Genomic DNA, 24948 nt, shown 5'->3' on the forward strand with positions numbered 1-24948 from the left:
CTGAAACAGCACAGACAGAGTGATTTATGTTTGGAAGCTGAAGCTGGCAACAAACACATTGCCAAAGCCTAGCTGCCAAGGGGATTCCTGAAGACAGGGGTGTCAAACTCATTTGCTATGGCAGGCCAGATTTGAATTAAATGTACTTCAAGTGGGCCTTACATACCATAAATCGAAATACTAGGCACAACCTTTTTAATGTCATATTATATTTTATTTGCTAGATATCAGCGATATAAAAACTGCAGTAGATTCACTTCTACAACTACTATTTTAGAATTAAAAAAATCGATCAATGATTAAGAATGATAGTACTGTGCGATGCCCCAAGACCACACTGTCCATCTCCCGCCTTTTGGAGTGCTGTGTCTTGTGCACACAGCGCTCCACGCGCTGCCGCCAGAGTACACAGAACTCGTGGCAGCGCGTGACGCCGCGACATCTCACGGTGTTGTACCCCCAGCAGAGTCGTGCGATGCCGCCAGAGAGTACAACGCCACGAGATGTTGCAGCAGCACACGCTGCCGCCAGGGGCCGCACCAAAAAGGTTGGCAGGCCATATCTGGCCCACGGACCGGATGTTTGACACCCCTGCCTTAAGAGATGTCTCTATGTATAAGTCTTTAAACATGATGAAAGGATTCTGCGCTGCTGATTCTCAACGAATGATCAATATTCCATGAGGAAAACCTACAGTAATTGATCTTGGACATTCTTATAATTGCAAAAACATGTCTTTAGCAATTGATACGACTGATTCTGGGCACGACAGGTATTTCCTCAGTCAATGTCAACTTGATCAAAAATCTATATGTTTGGTGACAAACAGGGTATGGATATATCTATTCATCTTGGGCTATTGATCTACCACTCCATCATTTAACCAGTCTGCCCATCCGGTCATTGGTTAAGAAGTCTTATCTGGGTTACTGAAGTCCTTTGCAAAGTGATTCAGTCTTCTGGATTTTAAACTGCTTAAAGTTTCTTAAAGAAAAAATGACAAAGGGAAAATATAGATGTATCCAACAACTTTGTTCCTCTCTCATCCCAAAAGATAAATAAACAAGTTGCATATTGTTATAGTGTATCCTACTGCTAGGGATCTGTGAGTTCTCATGCTCCCTAACATACTAAGAAATCATGAATGAAATACATAGGCTATTAAAACAGATGGACCCTGCAATGAAGTCTGTACTCCATGTGCTGAACCACAAACTATATCCCCATTTTTCTGCTCTGTTTTCTAGCAAAACTTGCAGTAATAACTTCCTGATCTTGATCTCTGATCTCTTGATCCTGATCTCTGCTTGTAATGCCCTGACTGGAGAAGAAAGATGTTTTGAGCCTCAAGCCTAATTGGAACACCAGAGAGACCGAGGCTTAGCTCATTGGGCATTAACGAAGATCAGTCTCCAAAGTTCTGGAATTCACAGACTGGCTAACACAACCTATCACAAGCTGGGGTCTCCACAATTTCTGCCTCAGCATATCCAGTTAAGGAATGGACTCTGCTGAACATAGAGAAGAATATAATCGTAGAAAGTCTCAAAGTAAGGCAATTATTTTTCCCCACACCAGGATGAATACAATGAGGAGGAAAATACAGACTTCCAGTGGAGGCAGTGAAGAACAATGGTGCTATTAGAGGAGGTTCACTATGAACTGCTATCCTTGTGGATTACAGAATGATGTTTTGGGGAAAGTTTTAGGCAACTTCCTCATCTTCTACTTCAGAGAGGTGTCAGAAGGGCAGCTAAATTTCTTCCCGAAAAGATTGATTAAAAACCTAAGACTCTTAGTTAATGTTCTGCAAATGTAAAATATGAAGGACAAGTAGATGTCCAAGAGTCCTGGCCTTGAAGAAATGTATGTCAGAGGATATTACTAACATTAAGATTACTACCAGTCTCATGCAGGGAACACTTTGCAGAGGTTAACATCCTGGGATTTGGAGCTGCCAGAGATTACATTTCTACATGGGGAGTTCACATTGTTTGAGACAAGGACAAGTTAAAGTCATAATAAAAGCCTTACCATGTCAGAAGTGAATTTGGATAGCGTGGGGGTGAACTGGGATGTAGAGTTGGAAATCGCTATTGTTATGCCTAAGTGCAGAGTAAAAGCCACAATATGGAAAAAATCATCTTTTGGATTTACATTTATTGTCTGTATAGTTCAAATGATCCTTTACATGCATGTGCCCCCCCCCCCCCTTTAGCTTTTTTTAATACTGGCATTGCTAATACTGAGAACTGTTGGCAATGGGGAAGTACCCCCAACATCACTATTACCGTGGTGTAGAATCCCCTAAAAAGAGTCTTTTTGAATAATGTGTGCACAAGGGGAAGCTTTATTTTAGACATGGAGTTAAAACCATAACTATTCCTCCTGGCTCCTTTTAGTTTTAACAGACAGCTGAGTAAACACCAGAACCTGTTTCTGCAGGCTGATTCTGGTAGCCAGATGATTGTTTCTCCTAAGGTGAAGGTCAAACCAGGGAGCAAACTGTGAACTGGTAATATAGTCTGTCAGAACTGGCTTCTCTTGAACCTCTGGCATTTGAAAGAGAAGTGAGCTTTGGGACTATGTTAATGGATTGATAGTACAGTTGCAAGTAATATGAAATATACTGTACAGTATTGTCAAACTGCACCTGTTGTTACATAGCAATGGCTAGATATCCCTAGTCTATCTGCTCATTTAATCTTCTCGGCTTGATTTCTACTTTTCCCGACCTTGGCTTCTGTGGTGACTTTTGCCATTCTTTCGTTGTTGTTTTTTTTTAATGTTTCTTTTTTTTCCCCCAAAAAACAATAGTATATGTTACATGCAGGATTATAAACACAAGGTCTTGTATTATACATTATCCTCTACTTACCTTCCTCTTCTCAGTTTGTGTTACTAAATCGAAAGCATACACGTTAAATCACAAAAAAAGAGGAGGAAAAGAGAAAACATGGCATCGTTGGTCCATTGGGGGCCAATTTGGTAATGATAGGCTATACTGTGTGGTACTGTAATTTAAACCATTCTGATCAGATTGTGTGTAATCCTTTTACCTGATATGTAACTTTAATTATTTAAAGCCATAGTAATCTATTTCACCATATCTGCCCCACTTTGGTTTGCTTTAGAGCAAATTATTTGTTGCTCATGACTTACCAGCATGGTCTAGTACACTTTTTACTTCTGACAAATCTTTATTACATCCTTTATTGTAATTTTCCATTCATTTTACAAGTTCTTCCATTGGCGTGAGGAGATTTATGACCAAACTCCCTCTAGCATTAATAGTCGTCAGCTGTGTAAACTTCCCTCCCCACTGCATCCATAAGAGAACAGACTCCTTCGTGTTTAAACTAGTTTAGTGTCGTGTCAACTCCACTGATGCTCAGCTCACTTCCCAATAATACTATTTATAAAATGGACAGAGGACCCTAATATAATTGTAAATAACTTTGCCCTGAATTAGCAAGCTGAAGTTACTGAAGCACTTCATGTTTTAAGAGCGTTTGATCTTTCAAGCTAAAGCCCTTTTTTCTGCTTTTTGGAAACGGGTGAAGCAGGGGCATGTCCCCCCACCCTCAATAATTGATGGGGGCAGAGATCTCCTCTGGCTCCAGGGCCTGGGTGGGAGCTGACAGCTCCTCTGGCCATGGGGAGAGAGTCAGCTTCTCTGGTCCCAGGGGAAGAGCCAGCTCCTCCAGCCATGGGGAGGAAAATGAGCTCCTTTGGATCTAGGGCCCTGGGGAGAGAGCCAGCCCCAGGGTAGGTGGGGGGCGGGAGTGAGCTCCTTCAGCCCCAGGGCTGCAGGGTGGCACAGAAAGTGCCCCTCCAAAAGCAGTCACATTTTTATTCCTGTGCACACCCCTGAATTGAAGCATATACAATGGGATTTCAACACCTCAAAGTTAACTTCATGCTTATGTGCTTCCCTGAATAGGCATGGATTTAAGCAGTTTTTCAGGACCATCCTTAGGAACAGGCAAGGAGGAAGGTTCTCCTGGATGCTAACCTCCAGGAGTACCATATCACTCTCTTACCAAGCCTTTTTTTCTTTCTTTCTTTTTTCCTTTTTTTAGCTTGGCCACTCTGGCCAGCTGTTTGTTTTGTTTTTGTTATTGAATGATTGGTTGCTGCCTCACTCCTCACTCTCCCCCTCCTCCTGCACTTGGCCAGCTTCACCAAAAATGTTTTCAACTCTGGGCAGCAAATAATGGTGCAACATCTAGAGCTGGCCTTGCAGGTGCTTAAGTGCTTTGCAGAAACAGTACTTTAATATTGACACAGGTCAGCATTAATTCCCCCACTAATAATGCAGCACAGTACGTGACTCAGTGAAATCTACAGCTCTCCAGAATTTGATTTCATTATTTTTGAACTCTTTTTGTAAAATTAAGAAAAAAAATCACAGCAAAGCTTTAACATGCCTTTTCATGTCAAATCAGTTTGGCACTGTAACTTTTGGAGATAAATTTTCAAAATCCCGGGAAAAGGTTTACCTGCATGACTTGCTCTGATGTTAATGGGAATCATGCAACTAATTCCCAAAGTGCTGCTTTGAAAATGCATCATTTTACAGTTTAAAAAAAGGAGACTCAAAAGAATAAGTTATGCTGTTTTGCACCCTCAAATCAACATAGCGGCCTAAAGTTATCTCATGTTTCAAATATAGCATGGGACACAGCATCATAAATTGGAGCATTTTTGTAGTCAAAATCACTAAAAGCATAAAGGTTAATGGAAATGTCTGATGTGGTAGAAGGGACCAACTCATTCAGATCCAGATTCTTAAATTACTTATTGGATGTCATCTGGGCAAAATAATCACAGTCTGGACTCCTGCTGTTTCTGTGCTTCTTTCTGCAAGTAAACAAAGTCTGTTCCTAACCTACCAAAAGTTACATTCTCAATGTCACTGCCAGTACAGCAAATAATTAGGATGCTGCCTAGCGATACCCCCATTGTAAAGAGTGTGTATGTATTTCGAGTGTATTTCTTAATGAACAAACATTCTATGAATGAGTGGTGCGGTTGAGGAAAATGCTCGGGATGAAATCCTTGCCCCATGGAAGTCAGTGGCATAACTCTTTCAGACTCCAATGAAACCCGATTTCATGTCCAAGCTTTTGGATGATTTTCTGAAGTATTTGCCTCCAGGGCTGTCCCTAAGGGAGGTGCGGGGCCCGGGGCAAATCACCACCACCCCCCAGCTGGCCTGGCTGCGCGCCAGGCTGCGTGGGAGGCGGGCGGCTGCTGCCAAGGTCCAAGCTTTGCTCTGAGACCGGCCGGGAGGAGGGATCAGCCGGAAGCGCGGGGCCCCCCCAAAGCGTGGGGCACGGGGCAGTTGCCTTGATTCACCCTCCCCTAGTGACGGCTGTGTTTGCCTCTTTCTTCTGCAACAGTAGATTAGAATTCTCATGAGATTTCAGGTAGTCCTCCTCCAAGTTGTTCCAGAAATACCAAGAGTCCAACTTTTCCTAGGAGATGGCAGCACATCGGTTACCAGTTTCATCTAGAACCTAGAAATGCAGGGGCACATGTGACAATGAAGAATAATGAGTGTGTGGTTGGGAAAGCTGATGAAACTTGTTTCAAACTTTTCAAAAGTTTTGGTGTCCATTTGCAATAATGTTCAGTTTATTTTTTATTTTTCCTATTTTTCCCATTGTTAATTGGTTACCGCTGACAATAAAAGGGTTGACGGAACTTTTTCTGTTCAGGTCAAGCTTTATGACAGTGCTTCAGGTCAGCTCTAATATCCATATTTAGCCTGTAAGCTCGTTTGGGCGGTGGCCGTCACTTACTATGGGTTTGTACAACTCTTCACAAAAGGGGGTCCAAATCATGAGAGGGGCCTACAGGCGCTAACACAGTGCATATAAATAATAGATTTGTCTGTCCCCAGTGAGTGTATATTTGGTTTCTTTTGAACTGAGAACAGTAATAATCCTTGGCCTAGCATTAGAACTGTCTGACCTTTCTGAAGTTACGGATTTGATCTGCAAGCCGTGTTGTGCTGACAGTCTTCACATAGTAGGAATTACGTATTGTGAGATTGACAGGATCCCATTGCAAGGGCATTGCAGAACAAATCTGCCTGCTCAAAAATTGATTCTGGAAGCAGTCATGCAAAATCTGTTTGTCTCAGTGCAACCTTTCTCTAAACTAGTCCGAAGTGTTTGAATCAGCACCTGAGATCACAATAGCTTTCCTTTAAACTTTATAATCAGCTTGATGACTATTCTGCTTCGTTACTCTGATACTTTTACATGCTGTTGCTATCCTTCTTTAAGTGGGAACTTCTTGCATCATGTTTCACACAGTGTTTATTATTCTGTGGCCAGAACTTGCATACATGCACTGAACAACAAAATATTCTTAGGAAATATTACCAACACAATTGTTTAAGCGCCAATTGTTTTTATCTGCAAGTTTTTAAAACTCAAGTGAACTGAAACAACCAGTTTGCTTTGTTGTGTTGACTTATTTGATATTTGCAAGATACATAAGGTGTTAGTTTTTACCTACCTAAAATACCTTTGTAAATATTTCAGTTTTAATTATATTTAAATCATAAATCCAGATTATGTTCTATTGCATCTATGCAGTAATCTGATTTCAAAAGATAGTATAATCTCTCATGAGATATAGTTTGTTGTGGGTGTGTTCTGACTTTTTATATGTAATTTTTTGTTTTTTTGTCTTCTGATAGGAGAAGAAAACTTGCTGGCAATTTTGAAACGGAGATGGTGGAAGTACATGATCCTGGGGATAATAGATATAGAAGCCAATTACCTGGTAGTCAAAGCTTACCAATACACAACTCTTACTAGTGTACAGGTAAGTACTCAGATGATTTTCTCTCCCAGGGTCTGATTCTGCACCAAGTCAATGGTAAAGCTCCCATTCACTTCAACAGGGGAGGATCAGGAATTCAGTTCCTTTTCTGTCTTCCTCTTTATGATGTCTCACACTCATAAAATGTTGTCTTTTGTTTTCATCTGTTGCTAATTTTAATGCTGACCATTCTGCAAGCTGTGGAAAAAGAAAATGTCATGTAAATTACTCATTCTCACATGTTTGGGCCTAAACTATTTGGCTTGTCCTTTAATAATAGATTTTAAAGGGTAAATGCCCTTTTTTGTAGACTGTTGCAATTGGAAAATTGCAACCACATTTTTTGCATTCCATATTTAATTCTGGGTGCAAATCATATCATTTAAATGAGTAGATTAATTGCTGCCCTCAATTAAACAATCATGTGCATTTCTCATCAGGCTCTCTCAAAAATCACTGAAAAAACCAAAATCACAAAAAACCCCACCCCAACAACAGGTAGTCTTCTTTAAAGATCTAGCCTGTAAATTTTAAACCCAAACACTAAAGATTTAGGTTTTTTCCACCGTAGTGGAGAACAAGTAATAGAAATACATAATGGAAAATATATATCTCTAGACATGGCTATGCACATTGATGTCAATCGTTCAAAAATAAACATGGTTCCACTGTATATAATCTCTAAATAGCCCAGCACCCTTAGATATTCTGTATCTTATTTACACGTTGCTTGCCTGAAACTTGCTATAAGGCCAATAAATTATATAAGCAGCTGTTAATGTCCTGAAAAAACAGCGATAATTAAGAACGTCTCTTCCATGGCTGAGTGAGCAAAACTGAGGGGAAAAAACTGAATTATTCCTGAATAAGAAGCAAGAATGGGGGAGAACTTTGCAGTTTTAAGGTTTACACTTAACATTTGAAATCAATATGAGCAAGTACATCTGCTATCAGAATTTAGCCTTCAGATTTCTTTGAAGCACCAACAACACAATTAAAGTTACCTGTAGCACCTTTTCAAGAAAAATTACTCAGAACTTAATACACACACACACACACACAAACACACACACACACAAATAACTCTGTTATTTTATACCTAATGGAATGGAAAAATCTTATCACAATAAAACCAAAATCAAGACTACTACTTTTGTATAGCTGTCCCCGGGCCAACTTCTGCACTAATTATACTGGCATACAACCCCCTGTGCCTGGTTTCTGTAGGTCTCTGAATGTCTATATACCTACCTTTCTCATCCATCCACATAAATGTGATTCAGCAGCCTAGTTTGTGAATTATTTACCCAATTCTAAAAACTGGTAAGTAATTAAAAGAGTCTCTGTCAAATAATTAATTCAAATGTATCATGAACAGGGCTGTCAATTAATCACAGTCAGATCAAGCAATTAACACAAAACAAATTAACTAGATTAAAAAAATAGTCATGATTAATCACAGTTTTAATCACACTGTTAAACAATAATAGAATACCTATTTTAATTTGTTATAAATATTTTTGGATATTTTGCTATATCTTCAAATATATTGATTTCAATTACAACATAAAATACAAAGTGTACAGTGCTCACTTTGTTTTTTATTAAAATAATTGAACTGTAAAAAAGATAAAAGAAATAGTATTTTTCAATTCACCTCAAAGGAGTAGTATAGTACAATCTCTTTATTGTGAAAGTGAAACTTACAAATGTATAACTTTTTTTCACATAACTGCACTCAAAAACAAAACAATGTAAAATTTTAGAGCCTACAAGTCCACTCAGTCCTACTTCTTATTCAGCCAATCGCTAAGACAAACAAGTTTGTTACATCTATGGGAGAAAATGCTGCCCACTTCTTATTTACAGTGTCACCTGAAAGTAAGAACAGGATTTCTATGGCACTGTAGTGGCCAGCATTGCAAGGTATTTACGTGTCAGATATGCTAAACATTCGTATGCACCTTCATGTTTTGACTCGTAGTCTTTTGATTTGTAATAAAAAAAATAATATAAAGTGAGCACTGTACACTTTGTATTCTGTGTTGTAATTGAAATCAATATATTTGAAAATGTTGAAAAACATCCAAAATATTTATAATCAATTTAAATTTATATTCTATTATTTTTTAACAGTGTGATTAAAGTTACAATTAATCATGACGATTTTTTTTTAATCTCGCGATTAATTGTGATTATTTTTTTAATTGTTTGACAGCCCTAATCATAAATGTTGTCAAATTAATTACTTGATGAAATAATTTGACCTGCTCATAACAGACTTAGGGATACAATCACTTCTTCTAAAAGCTTTTTTTTTTTTTTTGCTGCCGCATTGCATTGTGATCTCCTGTCTGATTTGCTGCCCACTGAGACCCCATGTCTCTTCCAACATGACTCATTTCCAGGTTCCTACCTCTCACTGAATATTTCTGAGCTTGCATTTTCCTAAACTGAATCTTCTTTTGTCGTTTACTGCCCATGTTTCTAATCTGTCTATGCCACTTTGCATCATTTATCCTAACTGGTGTTCACAGCTCCTCTCAACGTGGTCTCATCTATGCATTTAATTAACCTACTGTTGTTTCATTAACCCTGAGTTTCTGCCATGATGAATCTTACCCCAATGGGAGAACACAGAAAGAGATTAGAGTCAGGATCCTCACTCTGTCCATGGTGAGGCTGGTGGTGAGGCTGGAAGTAGAAGAAATGCCATAGAAGAGACAGCTGACCCTTTAGTGCTCTTCCACACAGAGGTGATAAAGGGGTCTATTCTCTTTTCTGCATGGCTTGGAGGAGAGAAAAGCTGGAAGCTCAAATGCAATCAAGCCTTCTGCCAAGGAATTGGGAGTATAGTGCCTCCCATTCCCATAGCTGTCCTGGATTGTTTTAGGGCTTGTCCACACATGGCATTCAGAAATAGTGATTGTGCTTTAAATTCACACCCTAATATCATCCAAATTAACTTTCAAGTGTAGACAAGCCCTAAAACCAGGCAGAGTGAGATGAGCATAAATCAATGCGCTGAGATGAGAAGTGAATCAAATAACACATTTCATGAATTGTGGCCCAAGTTTCACTATACCCAGGAAATATCATAATAATAGTGCATCATTAAGCTTGAACAAAAGTTCCCTGGTTGCTAACCAGGGAAGGAAGGAGGAAAGTTGGTAAAAATATTGATGAAATCAAGCTGTTCCAGGGAACTCATTTATTAGAAAGGGAGCAGGACTATTCTCTTCAGAGTATCTTCCTAAAGACCTGATCCTACAAGGATTATTACAATGAACAGAATATATCATATGAGATGCGGAATGCCATCAACACATAGCAGGAGGCGTTCAGTCCTTTTCATAAATGGTCCTAAGAAATCTTGGGCCAGACTTTCAGCTGGTGCAAATCAGCATAGCTCCATGAGAAGTCAGTGGAATTACGATGACTTGCAGCAGCTGAGAATCTAGCCCTTTGACTTGGTTTAATAAGGATCTTATTCCGGACCAATTTTGCACTAAGTCTTCTCTGACATGTAGAGAATAAGCACATTGTTGTACTTTTTAACAGATTGACAATGACAATTCAACGAATGAGAAATCTTTCAATATTTTTATAGCAGTGGTACATAAGACCATTGCAGTAGAAAATCAGCTTTCCAGCATATATACCCTTTATCTCATGGAGTCTCTGCTCCATCACACAAAAATAACATGAAAATGTACAGAGCTTGTGGTACTTTTAGAAAAGAACCATTAGGCAGCTCTCAGCAAAAATCCAAAGCTTAATTATAACAATAAACTTTTAATAAAACTGATTGGCCATTTTAGTTTCCATTTACAACTTTAAATACTCAGTGGTGGTGTTTGCCAAACAGCATTATACCTTTTAGGAGTGTCAGATTTTCCAGTTTAAACAGGAACTCTATCTTGTTTCTGTGTACATTATCCTACAGTGTCTGTGAGAAAGACACAAAATGCCACCCTTCTTTCCCCACTGCCCCACACCCACACATCACCTAAAACGTATCCTAACAGATTTTGGTCCTTTGAGTTAGGATTGAAGGAAGTTTCTAGTGAGTTTTTCATACACCTTTCATAACATCTGTTCAGAATTGCCAGTTATTCAAGTTAATGGGGTTACACTGACATAAATGAGAGAAGAATGTGGGCCATATTATTAATTTCTGGATGTGCTTCTGATTAAATATTTCAAGGTTCTTCCACAGTCACTGTTTGACTATATGTTTTTCAGTTTAGTTGGCTCCCCAATGCACCATCATGAGATGAAAACAAAGCAGTATGCAGTCTACTACCACAATATTCTCCCTCTTGTTTTTTTTTAATAAAGTAAAAGTCAGAAGACACACACTGTCGAGTAGGTTGTGTATAACAGCTTTACATTTTACAAATCAGGGCATAAGCCAGTCACTAACTGGCTGGAGTTAGGAAGAAATTTGAACCATGGGCAGATTATTACATAATTTTCCATTTCCATCTTCCTTTGAAGCATCTGGTATTGGCCAACATTAGAGCAAAAGATACTGGGCTAGAAGGATCATTGGACGCATCCAATATGGCAGTTGTTGTGTACCCCAAAACTCAGCATTTCCATTGTCCATCATGGCATCTTGACACTGTGGCATAATGGTCATAACATCAATCTTGCCCTCTTATAGTTTCAGTGTCCTTTGTGTGTCTACCTCAGTGGTTCCCACCTTTTCGAGTGTGCGGACCTCTTTACAACTTCCAAATATTTCGTGGACCACCACATGCTACTAGTTGTAAAATAAATTACAGTAGTAGGTTTTTAGAAACTATATGAAATTAATTTTTATTTGAAATTGTACATTTCCTTGGTGAGGATGTTTTGTTTTGTTTTTCCACGGAACCCCTGTGGTAGTCTCACGGACCACGGGTTGGAAACCGCCGGTCTACATCATGCCACTGAGGCATAGCATGAGAGCAGCAGATGCTACCCTATAGAAAAGTTGTTCCTTCCCAGTTGAAATGTCTCATAACATGTTCTTTCATTTAAAAATTCCTGCAGCAAACCAAGAGAAAGGGCAGCATTGTTTGGTGTAAAGTAAATCACCCAATAGGTAAATTTGAACACACCACAAATTGGCCATTCCAGACGCACCACTGTACTGTAAGTAGAACACATTTAATGTTCTCAGACAGCTGAGTCATGATCCCCAAATGGCTATGAACTTGTAAAATATTTTCTAGTCTGCCTTCGATAAATTAATCTAAACTGCATTGGGCGGTGCAGTCCTCTCGCATTTCAGCTGTAACAGGTGTATAGAGCACATCTAATAGTCCTGTGTACATTCGAACCAGCTCCCTTAGGGCTGACTTTAAGCTTATATAGTCAGCTTTTAGGATTGTATGGGGTATTGCTTTCCCTGTTTATCCTTGCTGTTTTTACATGTCCCTGGTCTATGGAAGCTTTAATAACTATTCAAGAGATGTTTTAAGTACAGTTAGAGATACCACTTTCCATTTCAGATAAAATTCTTTCCCCCAAAGTAATAAGAAGTTCTGAATTTCTTTGTTATTTAGGTCTAGATTCAGTATTCACATAAAATATATTTTTTTTGAACTTCAATTTCCTGGTACTATATTTACAAGGTATTACATCATGTTCATCTTACCAGTGTTATAAAGTTTTCTGTTAAACATATTGTGTGCGATTCAAACATACCTAACTCTGCCTTCCAGCTGGGTTCTTTGCCATTGTATTGAACAGCATTATGAGAGAGATTCTGCTTCCCCTTCCCCTTTACTCACATTAAGTAGTGCTCTTTTTCTGCAAGCAGCCCCATTCATTTCAATGAGATTGGTTGCAGAGCAGAGTGCAGTTCACCTTGAGTAAGGGATCTGGCTCTGTTTCATTAGATGAAATACCCTTTCCAATCTGGTTCGCCCCTGTAATAATACCCCATCTTTGTGTGAGATGGTGGAGCATTCAACCTCTTTTAATGTTTAAATGCTCTATGATGCTGGCAGGAAATAAAATGTGAATACACGGGTGCTAAACACTTGAAAGTCTGGCTTGAGCTCTTGAAAATCTGGTCCCAACTGTCTAAAGACTGAGAATTTCACATTCGTTTCCAAAATCCAGGTCTTCAGCATGGTAGCCAAACACTATCTCACCACTTGGACCAGCCCTAATTAATCCCTGAGTCCTATCTACGTGCAGTGCATGGTGTTCTGCTGTATTATCTGGTATTAATTGGTTTCCTTATTCTACATCAAGCAACTCATTAGGCTGCTTCTTCAAAGCTCTGTGCCACCATACTACAGTATATGTGTATGGGAGCCACCAAAAAAAGACCACTGCAAAAGGCAAAGCCGTTTTTCTAAATGGTGATTTATCTGGTAATTTATTCCTTGGGCACTTAAGCCTTTGATTGGCATGATAAAAACGAAGTAGTAAAACCTGGAATTTATAGACCTCTGGAGTATGCTCTTCTTTGAGTTATTTTCCCTATGGCTGCTTCCACATCAAGATGCACTGTTGGTCACAGGGATCAGTTGTTCAGAGATTTTGTCAGCAGTGTCCGTGGGTCTGCAGTTGTGCCCTACACATTCTTGTGCTTCAGAGCGAGGACAGACACACACACACACACAAGGGAAGGGCAGACCCATTATGGATCCTGTTCCTTTTCAACTACCTGCAGCTTGAGATGGAATGTCACAATGTCCATTTTAGCTATCCATACAGCTTGCTGTTTTCTTCTCTTAATTGTTCTTTCTTTTTTCCTTAGGTTTTCTTTATTTTTGGTTATTTAGCAAAAATGTGTGCTTTTGGGGGAGAGGGGGGTTCGCCCTTCTCCCTTTTTTTGCCTAGTTGGGGCCGGCATTCTTACTCATCCTTCTCTATCCACAGCCTTTCCTAAAGTGTTATGCCCAAAACCCTGGGCTTCAAACCCTGTCAGATTTGCCCCAGGTCTTTGCCAAATGTAAGGTCTGCTCTGGATTTAAAAGCAGATGCAGAAAATTGAGGGAGGACAGATTAAAACTTCCTCTTATAGAGCGATTTCTGAGACCCACAAGTTCCCAGTCTCCCCACCCCCATATTTTGGCTTCACCGCCCAGATTACCTCTGTCACCATTTTTGCTTTGGTAAGCAAAGGCCCTGAAGACCCTTCAAAATTGTCCAGAGCATCAAAAAAGAAGAGACCCCATTCTCCAGAGGAAGAAACCAAGAGAAGGGCTAAGTCACTTCTCAAACTGGAACCAAGGAGACCTTGCCACCTGGCATGTGTGCCACTGAGGCTTCTATCTCTTCTAGTATTGAGACTTTGTCCCTAGCTAAAAAGACCATGCTACATACCGAGAAGCCTTCCAGTAAGCAACCTCAAGCAGTATTAGTGTCAGTTTTGGACGCTGTGCCTCTGAAGCACAAGAAATCCCCCAAGGCCAAGTTTTACTTCATCTGTACCATCTTATTTAGGCCATGGCACAGAGCACACGGACCGCCCCTTAGTACCTTCTCCAGTACCTTCCCATATGTGGACTCCCGAGGAACATTTTCCAGACAGCCCAGGGCAATCCAGGCTCCTCTCTTATGATGACCTGTGGATCCTGGAAGAACATGAATTGTCTCTATTGAGGGGCACCAAGAGAGATTTCTCTTCAACATTGACTCACCTTCCGGAGTCAATTTACCCTCCCATATGGCTCAGCCTCTGGTACAGTCACTGCCCCCACGCAGGGCTCCGAAACTCGAAGGTACCAAGAAGGATTTCCCGCCAGTATCAACTTGTCCCCCAGTGCCAACTTATCTGCCTGCAGAAGCACAACCACCAGTAGTAGTGTGATTACCGGCCCTTCACCAGCCCCTGCTACTGACACAGCCCCCAGTATTGCCACACTGTCTCTGATGCGCACAAGAGATCGCACATCCTCTGACTCAGAGGTGTCTACACAAGATTCCTCCACCTTCCCATTCCAGCTTCCCTCCCTTGACGTTCATTTCAATGAAGACATTCGCAGCAGGAAATCCACCTGGCAAGAACAACCCACAAAAATTCCTTCCTCCTTTCACTACACCCCAGCACAGTGGAGTTACTGGAACCTGTGGGTCCCCTATGGTGAACAGTTTTACAGGGTGCCCTCATGTAAGAGGGTGTGTTAAGCACAATCACCACTGGCACCAGATCCTGTTCCACATAGGGAATCCCCAGAAGAGACAGGTGTAGAAGAGACACCACCTTTCACAAATCATCCTCTTCACCAGACGAGGCTGTTACGTGCCACCCCTCCAACCCTCACTACCATCACCGTTCCTCACAGACAATTTTAAGGCCTTCTAGAACCTTACGAAAAGGATCATGGACCTTGCAGATCCCGTTTGGAAGAGATATAGGAACCTCGATATTCTTTGCTGGACATTCTTCATGCCTCTGCCCCGGGTGAGATCGCCTTGCCCTTCAGTGATGCTCTGCTGTCACAAGCCCCTACAGCGTAGCAAACTCCAGTTACCATATCACCCACTTGAAAGCAGCTGATAAAAAATACTATATTCCTCCCTCCCAAGGGCTCAGAGTATTTTTTTTTCCTCCCACCTTATTCCTAACTCTTTGGTTATTGAGGCCATTGACAAAAGGAACAGACAATACCAGTCTAGATCAACCCCTTCTGACAGGATGCTGAAACGGCTAGACCTCCTTGGCTGCAGGAGCTATTCCTTAGCTTCTTTGCAGTTCAGAATGGACAATTACCAAGCCCTGATAGCAAAATATGATTTAGAAACTATTCTGTGTTTTCATACTTTGTTGAACATCTGCCACAGGAGCAGACAGAACAGTTGCAAACTCTTACCACAAAAGGCAAGATGATAGCCCAGGCATCCCTTCAGGCTTCGCTCTGACACAGCTGTTCACTCTATGGCTACAGCCAAAATCGGGCATCGAGCTTCTTGACTGCAGTCCTCAGACATCCTCCAAGAAGTACAAAGCGCTGTGGAAGATCTTCCCTTCAAGGGATCCAAACTATTTAGTGATGCCACGGATGGGTCTCTCCATTCACTTAAAGACTACCAGGCAACATTATGATCCCTTGGTATCTATACACCTGTGGCAAAAAGAAAATTCAGTAGGTTGCAGACAGCTCAGTAGTCTCCACCAATCCCTGTGAGCAACTGAACCTCCCAGAAAGAAACCTTGATTTCTCAAGAAGGGGCCATTCTCTACAGTTACATCACAGCCAGCAACTTCTATGAAGCAACCATATTGACCCATTGGTCGAGGGTCATGAACTGCTTCCTGTTCCAGATCATACATTGCACCAACCTTTCACCTTATGGGAATCATTTCCATTTCCCACCTTCCTGGGAGCTCCTCATCTCAGATATATGGATCCTGGAGGTGATTTCCATGAGCTATTCCATTTAGTTCAGCTCCTACTCTCCTTCCCCATATCTTTTCAGAGACAGTTCTCATGAGGGTCTTTTAAGACAGGAGGTGCAATCCCTTCTGCTATATATATGCATATCCTTTTATGCAATTATTGCTCAAGTTCCTGAAGAAGTTGTAACAGGAGAGATCAGTGGCCATCCTCATAGCACCATTGTGGCTAAAGAAGGTATCCCAGAGCTTGTTCATCTGTCCCTGCAGCCTCTTCTCTGCCTTCACAGTTGATCTACTCACCCAGGAGGCGAGATCCATGACCCATCCCAACCTCTCATTGGTCCACCTCAAGGCATGCTACTAGATGGTCCTCTGGCACAGAACAGGACTGCGCTTCAGAAATTTAAACAGCTCTTCTCAATGGTAGAAAACCCACTATGAGGAACATTTACCTACAGAAATGGAAATGTTTTCAGATTTGGTGCCGCCTCTGAGCTTTACCTCCTCTTGAGTCCTGTCTTTTTAACATTCTTGATTACCTTCTGAATTTAAAAATCATAGGATTACCTCTGAGTTCAGTTAAGTTCACCTAGCTTTTGTCATCAGAGCTTTTCACCCCCCCCCCTGTCATTGAGGGGTTTTCAGTCTAGGCTTACCTGAATACTGCAAGGTTCATTAAGGTCTGTTTAACCTTTTTTCCTACTGTTAAAGAGCCTACTCCACCATGGGACTTCAACTTAGTTCTCAATGAGCTGAGAAAAGCGCCATTTGAACCTATGGGGAGTTGTTCCATTCTTCATTTGGCCCTCAAAACCTTGTTCCTTATAGCCATCACCTCAGGTGGACAGGGGAGCTCAGGGCCCTTATGGCTGAGCCACCGTACATGGTGTTCTACTGTGATAACATGACACTATATCCCCATTCTCATTTCCTGCCTAAGTTTTTCTTCAGAGTTCCACATTAATCAGGCCATTCATCTACTAGAGTTTTACCCCAAGCCTCACTTGTGAAGAGAAGAAGCTAGTCTCCACATACTGCATGTAAGATGAGATCTCACCTTTTACCTCAAGAGAACTAAGCCCTTCTGGGCTCCCTTTACATTTTTCATCTCTTTTCACAGAACAAATGAAAGGACACCCAATCTCTAGCCGAAGACTGACTAAATGAGCTTTGTGATGCATCTTTCTCCTGGTATGAAGTTTCAGAGGTGCATCATCATCCTAGGGTGATTGCCCATTCCACCAGAGTTCAGTCTACCTCTCTGGCCTTACTGAAGAACATACCTATCTTAGACATTTGCAAGGCCACCATGTGGTCATCTGCACATACTTTTTCCCAGCACTATGCTCTTCCAGAGCTGACATGGCTTTTGGAGATGCTGATCTACAGTGAGTTCTAAATCTTCCTCCTCAGCCGCCTTGCCAAAACTGGGGAACTGTTTAGGAATCTCTTGAAGTGCAAGAGACTTTAGGGACAATTTCTCAAGAAGGAGGAGAAATTACTTACCTTATACAGTAATTTTGGAGCTTTTGAAAAGTTTTGTCCCTACACATACCCCACTTTCCACCTTCCATCCCCTTTGCTTTGGAGTCTTTCTTCTGGACTTTGTGAGAAGGAAGGAAGATTGAGAAGGAACTGGAACGGTGATTAGTTTGCCCTTCTGTGTATATCTTTGCTCTGGAGCATGAGGATGTGTAGGGCATAGGCATTGACGCTGCTGACAAAATCCTTCAATCAAGAGTGCATGGGCATACATAAATCGTGAAGTGGAGCACCCATAGGGACAAAACATCTTTAAGAACTCCAGAACTACTGTACAAGGTACCTTTCCTTGCTGAAGCATTCAGCTGCTTCAGGTCACTGCAAGCTTCAATAGTATATCACAGTTCCAACTGCCTGTGGCAGTGTCCATACCTCAGTAACTCACACCAAGAAAGAAAAGGAATCCGCAATAAGTGCTTATCATACGAGTACCATACGGCACTAGATGTTGTTTTCTGTGTGGTCACTTTGGACTCAGTGTGCATTGAGGTGGAAGATTTGAAATAATTTTAGAACAGACTGGGGAGGTTAGGAACAGAAGAATTGCAATACTGGAACTCATGATCTACTTAAGCCAGCATTCTCTCCCCAACAATGGTTAATGGAAAATGTTTGAGGAGAAGGCATATACTCTCATAATGCTCCTAGGATCAGATATATTTTAGCACTTTGTGTGATATGTTGGTTAATGAAAAAATAGCATGATGTAAGTAAGGCTTCCTGAACTGGCAGAGTAGAGAATTGTGACATACTTTACATACATATAGTAGGAAGACTAAGGAATAGGGACATAGAGCTTCCTTCAGGTGTAGCCTGCCTTTGTTTTATTAATGGGATTTAAAATGCTGTGCTTTTTATCATTGTGACTGTGTTACTCATGATTTACAAGATGAATTGAATCCTTCAAAATTGTTTTGAGAAAACCATTAGAGTCAGCATAGCCAGTTATCCAGAGTCCCACATATCCACATATAATAGCAGAACTTCCTGTGGGTCAAATCCTCTGCTGCTGTAAGTGTACAAAATTCAGTTGGAGTTACTAAAGCTGTGTCCATTTACAACAGCAGAGAATTTGACCTTCTGTGTTCCTCTTGCACATTATCGCAGATGAAAGTCAAAAACAGAAGGCTTGCTGGGAAAGACATCAGTGAGTTTCCCTGGCCAAGCTTATCTCCAGGCACTCTTTGCATATTTGTCAGTAACTCCTTGCCACCACTGATCTGGGGAGGATTCTGATGAGTAACTAGAGATGAAAGTCTCCAACGTTCCATTTCCAGTCCCCTCAGACAGCGAGTTCTAGAAATATCAGAGTGCCTTTGCAGCTACCCATGCCTGTAAATGACATCTTTCTGCCTGTGGTTTGTAAAGCAAAGGAAGAATTGAAAGGGAAAGACCAATGGTAGCCTTCTTTCTTCTTACTTCTTTCAGTTGCCATTTTATTTATACAAGCATTCATACTCTCTCTGTCACTGAGGTACCTGGACAGACTTTACATGATTTAGATTAAAATTCCACAACGGTAAGGACCATGTATTCCATTTGCTAGAATTAAAATAAATGCAAGTAAAACATAGGCAGTAATTATAAGTTGGATGTCAGAGTCCACTGTTACAGAAAAGTACAAAAGTGAGTTTTACACTGTTTTCTAAATGAGTTAAGATGTGATAACTCACGATTGACGATGAAGAATGCATAGATACACATTTTTTTGGACAGGAAGGAGATGAGGATTGGCTTTGCATGAAACTTTTAAATCTTGAAAACAAATATCATAGAAGCTTTGTCAGTGAAGTGACACATTTTACCAGTTCTGTTTGCTTCAGAAAGTCAGAGCTAATAGAGTTGGTCGAGAAATAGAATTTCTGCCATGAGGACAATTCTGACACTTCAAAATTTCTTTTCACCTCAAATCAGGACAAAGGTCAAAATTTAGCACTGGACAGAAATGCCAAAATATTTCATTTCTGAAACATTGAAAAGAATTTATTGAAATGTTGTTTCAGTAATGTTGAATCATTGATACAATATAAAAACATTACATATTAGTATTTGTATTATATCTGAATGTGTTGTATTATAATTAATAAAAAAATTAAAAACTAAAAGTCAAAACAAAATGATAAATTTGGAGTGAAATGAAGCAAGAAAGTCAAAATAAAACAATAAAGCCCAAAACAAAATACTTTATTTAGATGAAAATCATTCTGAAAATTTTCCATCAGAATTTTCATCAAAATCTACCTCTTTGCTGTGGAACATTTCAATTTTGACAATATAAAGTATTTTCTGAGAGAAAACTGTTTCACTGAAGAATTTTTAGATCAGCTCTACAAGCTAATTTGAGATGAGATTTCACATCTCAGTTATTTTTGTGTGTGTGAGATAAAGCTGAATTGCATCTATGTGCTTTTACAAAGAGAGGTGTGCAAACTGAAGTGGAGATGATAATGAAAAGCATAACAAGCCACTTCTTAGACTGAAATTCTGTTTATATTTAAGCATCTGTATGCTATTGTGTACACACATGCCTCTTTTCTGTGATAAAACAGTAGAAACAAGATAGACCCTCGTTACACTACAGTAGGTACATAGGGTGGGATCCACAAAGGTATTTATGTGTTTAAACCTCAGCCTTAGGGGTCTAAGTCTCAGGTATAGGCACCTAAATCCCTGTTTTGATTCATCTGCATTCCACAAAATTCCTACCTAACCCTGTAGAGGCCTAAATTTACTTGGTGCCTAAGTTTTTAAGATAAAAGTTCCATTGGTATCTATGTTTTGCCTCTGATCATGCTCCTCGATGCCTATTTGCTGCCCAAGTCCCAGAATGAATCATGAACCACCAGAGGGTTGGCATTTGTCCGCCTATCTTGCATATAGGGTCCAATCCAGTAGCTTCTGCGCACAACTACTAGATAGGTTCCCATTCAGAATGTGGCCAGAGGAAGAGGTGGTGCTTTTTATAACTTTTCAGCCCAGCCGTGAGAACACTCACCTGGGATGTTGGGATACCCAATTTCAATCCCCCTACCCAGCAGAGGGGGAGCAAGGTATTTGAACAGAGGGTCTCCCACCTCTCAGGAGAGTTTTCTAACTACTGAGCTTTGGGATATTCTGTTGTGGGCTCCCTCACACTTTCTTGATGAAGCTGTTCCACTGTAGATAAATAATGAGTCATTGGAGCAGGGGGATGAATCTGGGGTCTTCCACCTCCCAGGTGGGTGCCCTAACCAGTGAACTATACACTCATTCTTTTTCTCACTCTCTGGTCTACTGACTACTATTTATCCACAGTGGAACAATCATAGGGCTAGAGAGAGAGAGTGTCAATGAAACTGTTGTTCCAGTTTGTGGATCACTAAGCAGAGATAGGTGCCTCCCTACACGCCCATCTCCAGAAGAGGAGCGGGAGTTAGGACACTCCTCTCCTCTGCATCTCCCATTGGCTAGGTTAGGTGGTTTTCTGTCCAGCCTGCTGGCTTTTGTAATTTGCATTCTTAAGCACCTCTCTCTCCCCGTTCATAGTGTAAGGAATCTAGATGCTTAACTCAGCTTTGTGGATCACAGTTTTGTTCCTGTGATTCTTCCAGGCACCTAAAATTTAGATGCTGTGTCACTCAGAGTTGCAGTGCCTCAGTCTGTTCATGGATCTCACCCAAACAACCTGATTGTGGTGCCTTTGAAGTCAGGAGTAAAACTCTGACATCAGTGGTTCAGGATCTGACCCAACAGTCTTAACTACAGAACAGCAGCATCAATAAGCACATAGTCAATGCATGTGATAATGCTTATATTGCATATTTTTCCATGAATTATGCTGATTTTACATCTGTAATTAGAGGGCAGAACAGTTGGCGATTAATTAATTTAACATGCCATTAGTGCATGTTGCCAAGCAGTTGTTCAGGTTTATTTTTGCAAGAGGTGGGGGGGACTAATGGCACATTCTTTGTCTTTTTTTGGAATAAATCTATTTGGTAGAAGAGAAAAATGAACATACATCCTGATTCCTGCACACAAAATTCACTGTGAAGCTGTGTATTACTTGCTGCCTGGCTCTTTTTGTTGTTCAATTAAACTGTAATGGAAAAAAAAAAAAAGAGCAAATTATGTTGATTATACTGAGCAGTTTTCACCCAATCATCAGCTCTCCCTAAAATCTCCCTATCTTTCAATGTCAAGATTTGTCATTATAAATAAATCATTATGATTGATTTATGGAGCAGAATAGTTTTTACTCCAGTCATTAAGAAAACCGCCTATCTCCAAAAGCACCATTGTAGTTTTCCTGCCTATAAAGTACTTACTCTGATACGATGACTTGTGCCACACTCAAATTTCAGTTATGGTATTTAGCTTATTATTAGAAAATAAAGGTCAGTCATCATACAGCAATTTGACTGACTACAGTATATCCCATTTGGTATAATTTTCTACATTTTGTCTCTTTGTTGTCAGTCTCTTTGTTACATTATCAAAATTAATTCAAAGGGACACATTGTCATTATCTTCAGGAAATTCTAATCACCGTATACTTTTTTTTTAAACAAATGATTAGTGTGAAATAAATGAAGTTGGTCCTGGGTTAATATTTGACAAGCACATATCTTGTCATGCTAATTTTTCCATTTTCCATTTTTTATTTTTTTAAATGTGCATACAAAGGGAAAATTAATTTAAAATGTTATAAAGAAGCTACTGAACATACCATATTTGTACGTTAAAATGACCTGATTCTACCCAAACCCATTTTTTTTAAGCAGACAGGTTATCAGACACCATTAAATCAAACCTTTCTTTTTGTCATGGAAAAATGGTAAACTTGTCATCATATCAGGTGCACACAGTTAAAGCATTCCTTGTGCACACTGCTGAGGTTGGGGTTGGTTCAATTTACCTTGACCCTGCTATTCTGTTCTATGGATTCCTCTAGTGACTATTCTGATTTAAACCATTTTGGGAGAGAGGATACTAGACTAAACAATCCATTGATCTGTTCTGGTGTGGCAATTCTTATAGTCTTAAGTTAACGTGCCAAACAAAACTTCTTTAGCTGGTTGATGATTCTATAAAACCATTGCACTGCCTCTGGATCAAGGTTAATAACAGACATTTGAAAGAATTCCCCCTTCCCCCCCGATAATATTTTGAATAGTGACTATATTTTATCAGATTTGTGAATTATAGACATTGACATATATTCTCTGATCTGTATAGACACAGTGTGCATGCATGGCCGTAGCTGGAATGTGTTGTAAGTCTCTGGAAAAGGGGAGACAGAAAGCTTTAGAAACAAGGTCACTAATGTGAAGAAAGAACTGCTGATCTGTATCAATATGAAAAGGAAAAATCATTGGTCAGCAAACTCCCAGTGGAAAACAACAAGAAACAGCTGAGCCAATTCTTCCTTTTAAAACATTCATTGAATTTTCTTCCAATTGCACACTCCCTTCCTTGTGTTAGGCTCCTCATTAGCACTGCCCTCAAGCAAGTCATGTGGTGAGAGCTTCCCCTCACAGCTGCCACCTGTCATTGACTGGCCCTGAGGTAGTGTAGCAGCAGTTGCTTTAAGAACTAAGATTCAGTGTGGAGGGGGATTTCTCTGCCCCCACCTCCTCTCTTCTAATTGGCAGTTCCCCTTTGGTCATTTCTAATGTGACAGATCTGGGAAATGCCTGTTCTCTTGTGTAAATCTTAATCCTCGTTGCACATGGTACTTAGAGCTGCACCTTCTTTTAAGCTTACTTTCCATTTTGAAATCGTAAGTAGAGATATCAATAAAATCCTCCAGTGTCGTATTCACATACCATTCTGAATTGTTAAGCTTGTGCTAGCGCTACTATTCATCTGAGTACATGAATCCAGAAGCATAATACAAATAGCAAGTGCTGTCAAGCAATGGAAACACATCTTGGCATTTTATTTTGCTTTTTAGTCAAAAGTTTTTAGGCTGAAATTCTGTCCTTAATGGGTCCAGTTGTAGTTGTGTATTACATCTAATATATGCTTGTAATTTTTTTTCTTTCAAAATGCTGCTGCTACTCTTTCTGAGCAGGAAGCCTTTGAAATTAATGTTGTTGTATTGCATGTACTTGTTTCTTTGACTAAGCTATAGAAAACATTTTTGATCTAAATTTAAAAATTGGCTCTTTTACTCCATCCCAAAGTGAAGCACCAATGGATGTGCTGAATGCATAGATATCTTAATTATAAGGAAACATTTTAGGCACTGAAATTCCTTGAAAACTATCCAGGATTCCTTTCCCCTTCAGAAATTATATTTTGCTAATCCTGTGAAGTGGCAGCAGAAATTTAATGGGATATAGTAATTATTCAGTAATATTTAATAAGTATAATGGTTACTGGCATTGAGTGAATAGAATGCAGACACATACAGATGTGGGCCCATGGCTCCAATGGAAAAAAGCCATTCTGCATCATCCAAAATTTAAAAAATTAAGGGAATAATATCCAGAAAATACACTGAATAAAACTTCCCAAACAATTTGTTTCACAAACAATGTGCATACTCTGGAGTCCTAAATAATACCTTTCTTTAAGGACAAGCAAGATAGTGAAATACCTTACCACCCAGGAAACTTGCAGTAAAACACTCGGGGGGAGATTCTGGAAGGCACAAAGTGGAATTCAGCACCAACTCCCATTGAAGTTTAATGACCCCTGGGTGCCAAATGCTGCTTCATGCCTTTCAAAATCTTTGGTTTTATCTACACTTGAAAGTTGTATCAGCATTGCTACATTGGTCAGGGGTAGGATAAAAGCACACCCCTCCCCAGCATAGTATTTATGCCAACAGACTCCCCACTCAGTGTAGACGCAGCTATGTCACTGAAAGAATGCTTCCATCAACACATAGAGGTGTTGTTCATAGAGGTGGTGTTCCTACACTGGAGGAGGGGAGGGGAGGGCTTCTGTTAGTGTAGGTTGAGTCTGCACTACAGGGCTATGCTGTCATAGCTATGTTGGTATAATCTCCGTAGTGCAGACATACTGTCTTCCAACCTTGTTGTTGCTGGAATTTTCAATAATTGTTCAAAAACAAACAGTGGCCCCAGTGCTATAAAACAGGTCACAATTTTCCTAATATAGACAAGACCTAAGAGTAAATTAATATAACCTGCAATATCGACATGCATTAATGTTGGCATTATTCCCTGATAATGCTACATCATTAAATCATTGTGCTGATTAACTGT

At 40.1% G+C, this 24948-nt stretch overlaps 1 protein-coding gene across 1 annotated transcript in view; it reads left to right on the forward strand.

Moving 5' to 3' along the window:
* The window catches only part of SLC35F1 (solute carrier family 35 member F1), a 339461-nt gene that overhangs the window by 261203 nt on the left and 53310 nt on the right, over positions 1 to 24948 (forward strand). Inside the window, exon 3 of the mRNA XM_067546648.1 lies at positions 6716 to 6843. Coding sequence (XP_067402749.1) covers positions 6716 to 6843 — 128 coding nt within the window. The remainder of the gene's footprint in view (positions 1 to 6715; positions 6844 to 24948) is intronic.

Source organism: Emydura macquarii, unplaced genomic scaffold (assembly GCF_026122565.2).
Source record: "Emydura macquarii macquarii isolate MOO-44397 ecotype Brisbane River unplaced genomic scaffold, CSIRO-AGI_Emac_v2 contig_1146, whole genome shotgun sequence".
In the NCBI taxonomy this organism is placed as follows: domain Eukaryota; kingdom Metazoa; phylum Chordata; order Testudines; family Chelidae; genus Emydura; species Emydura macquarii.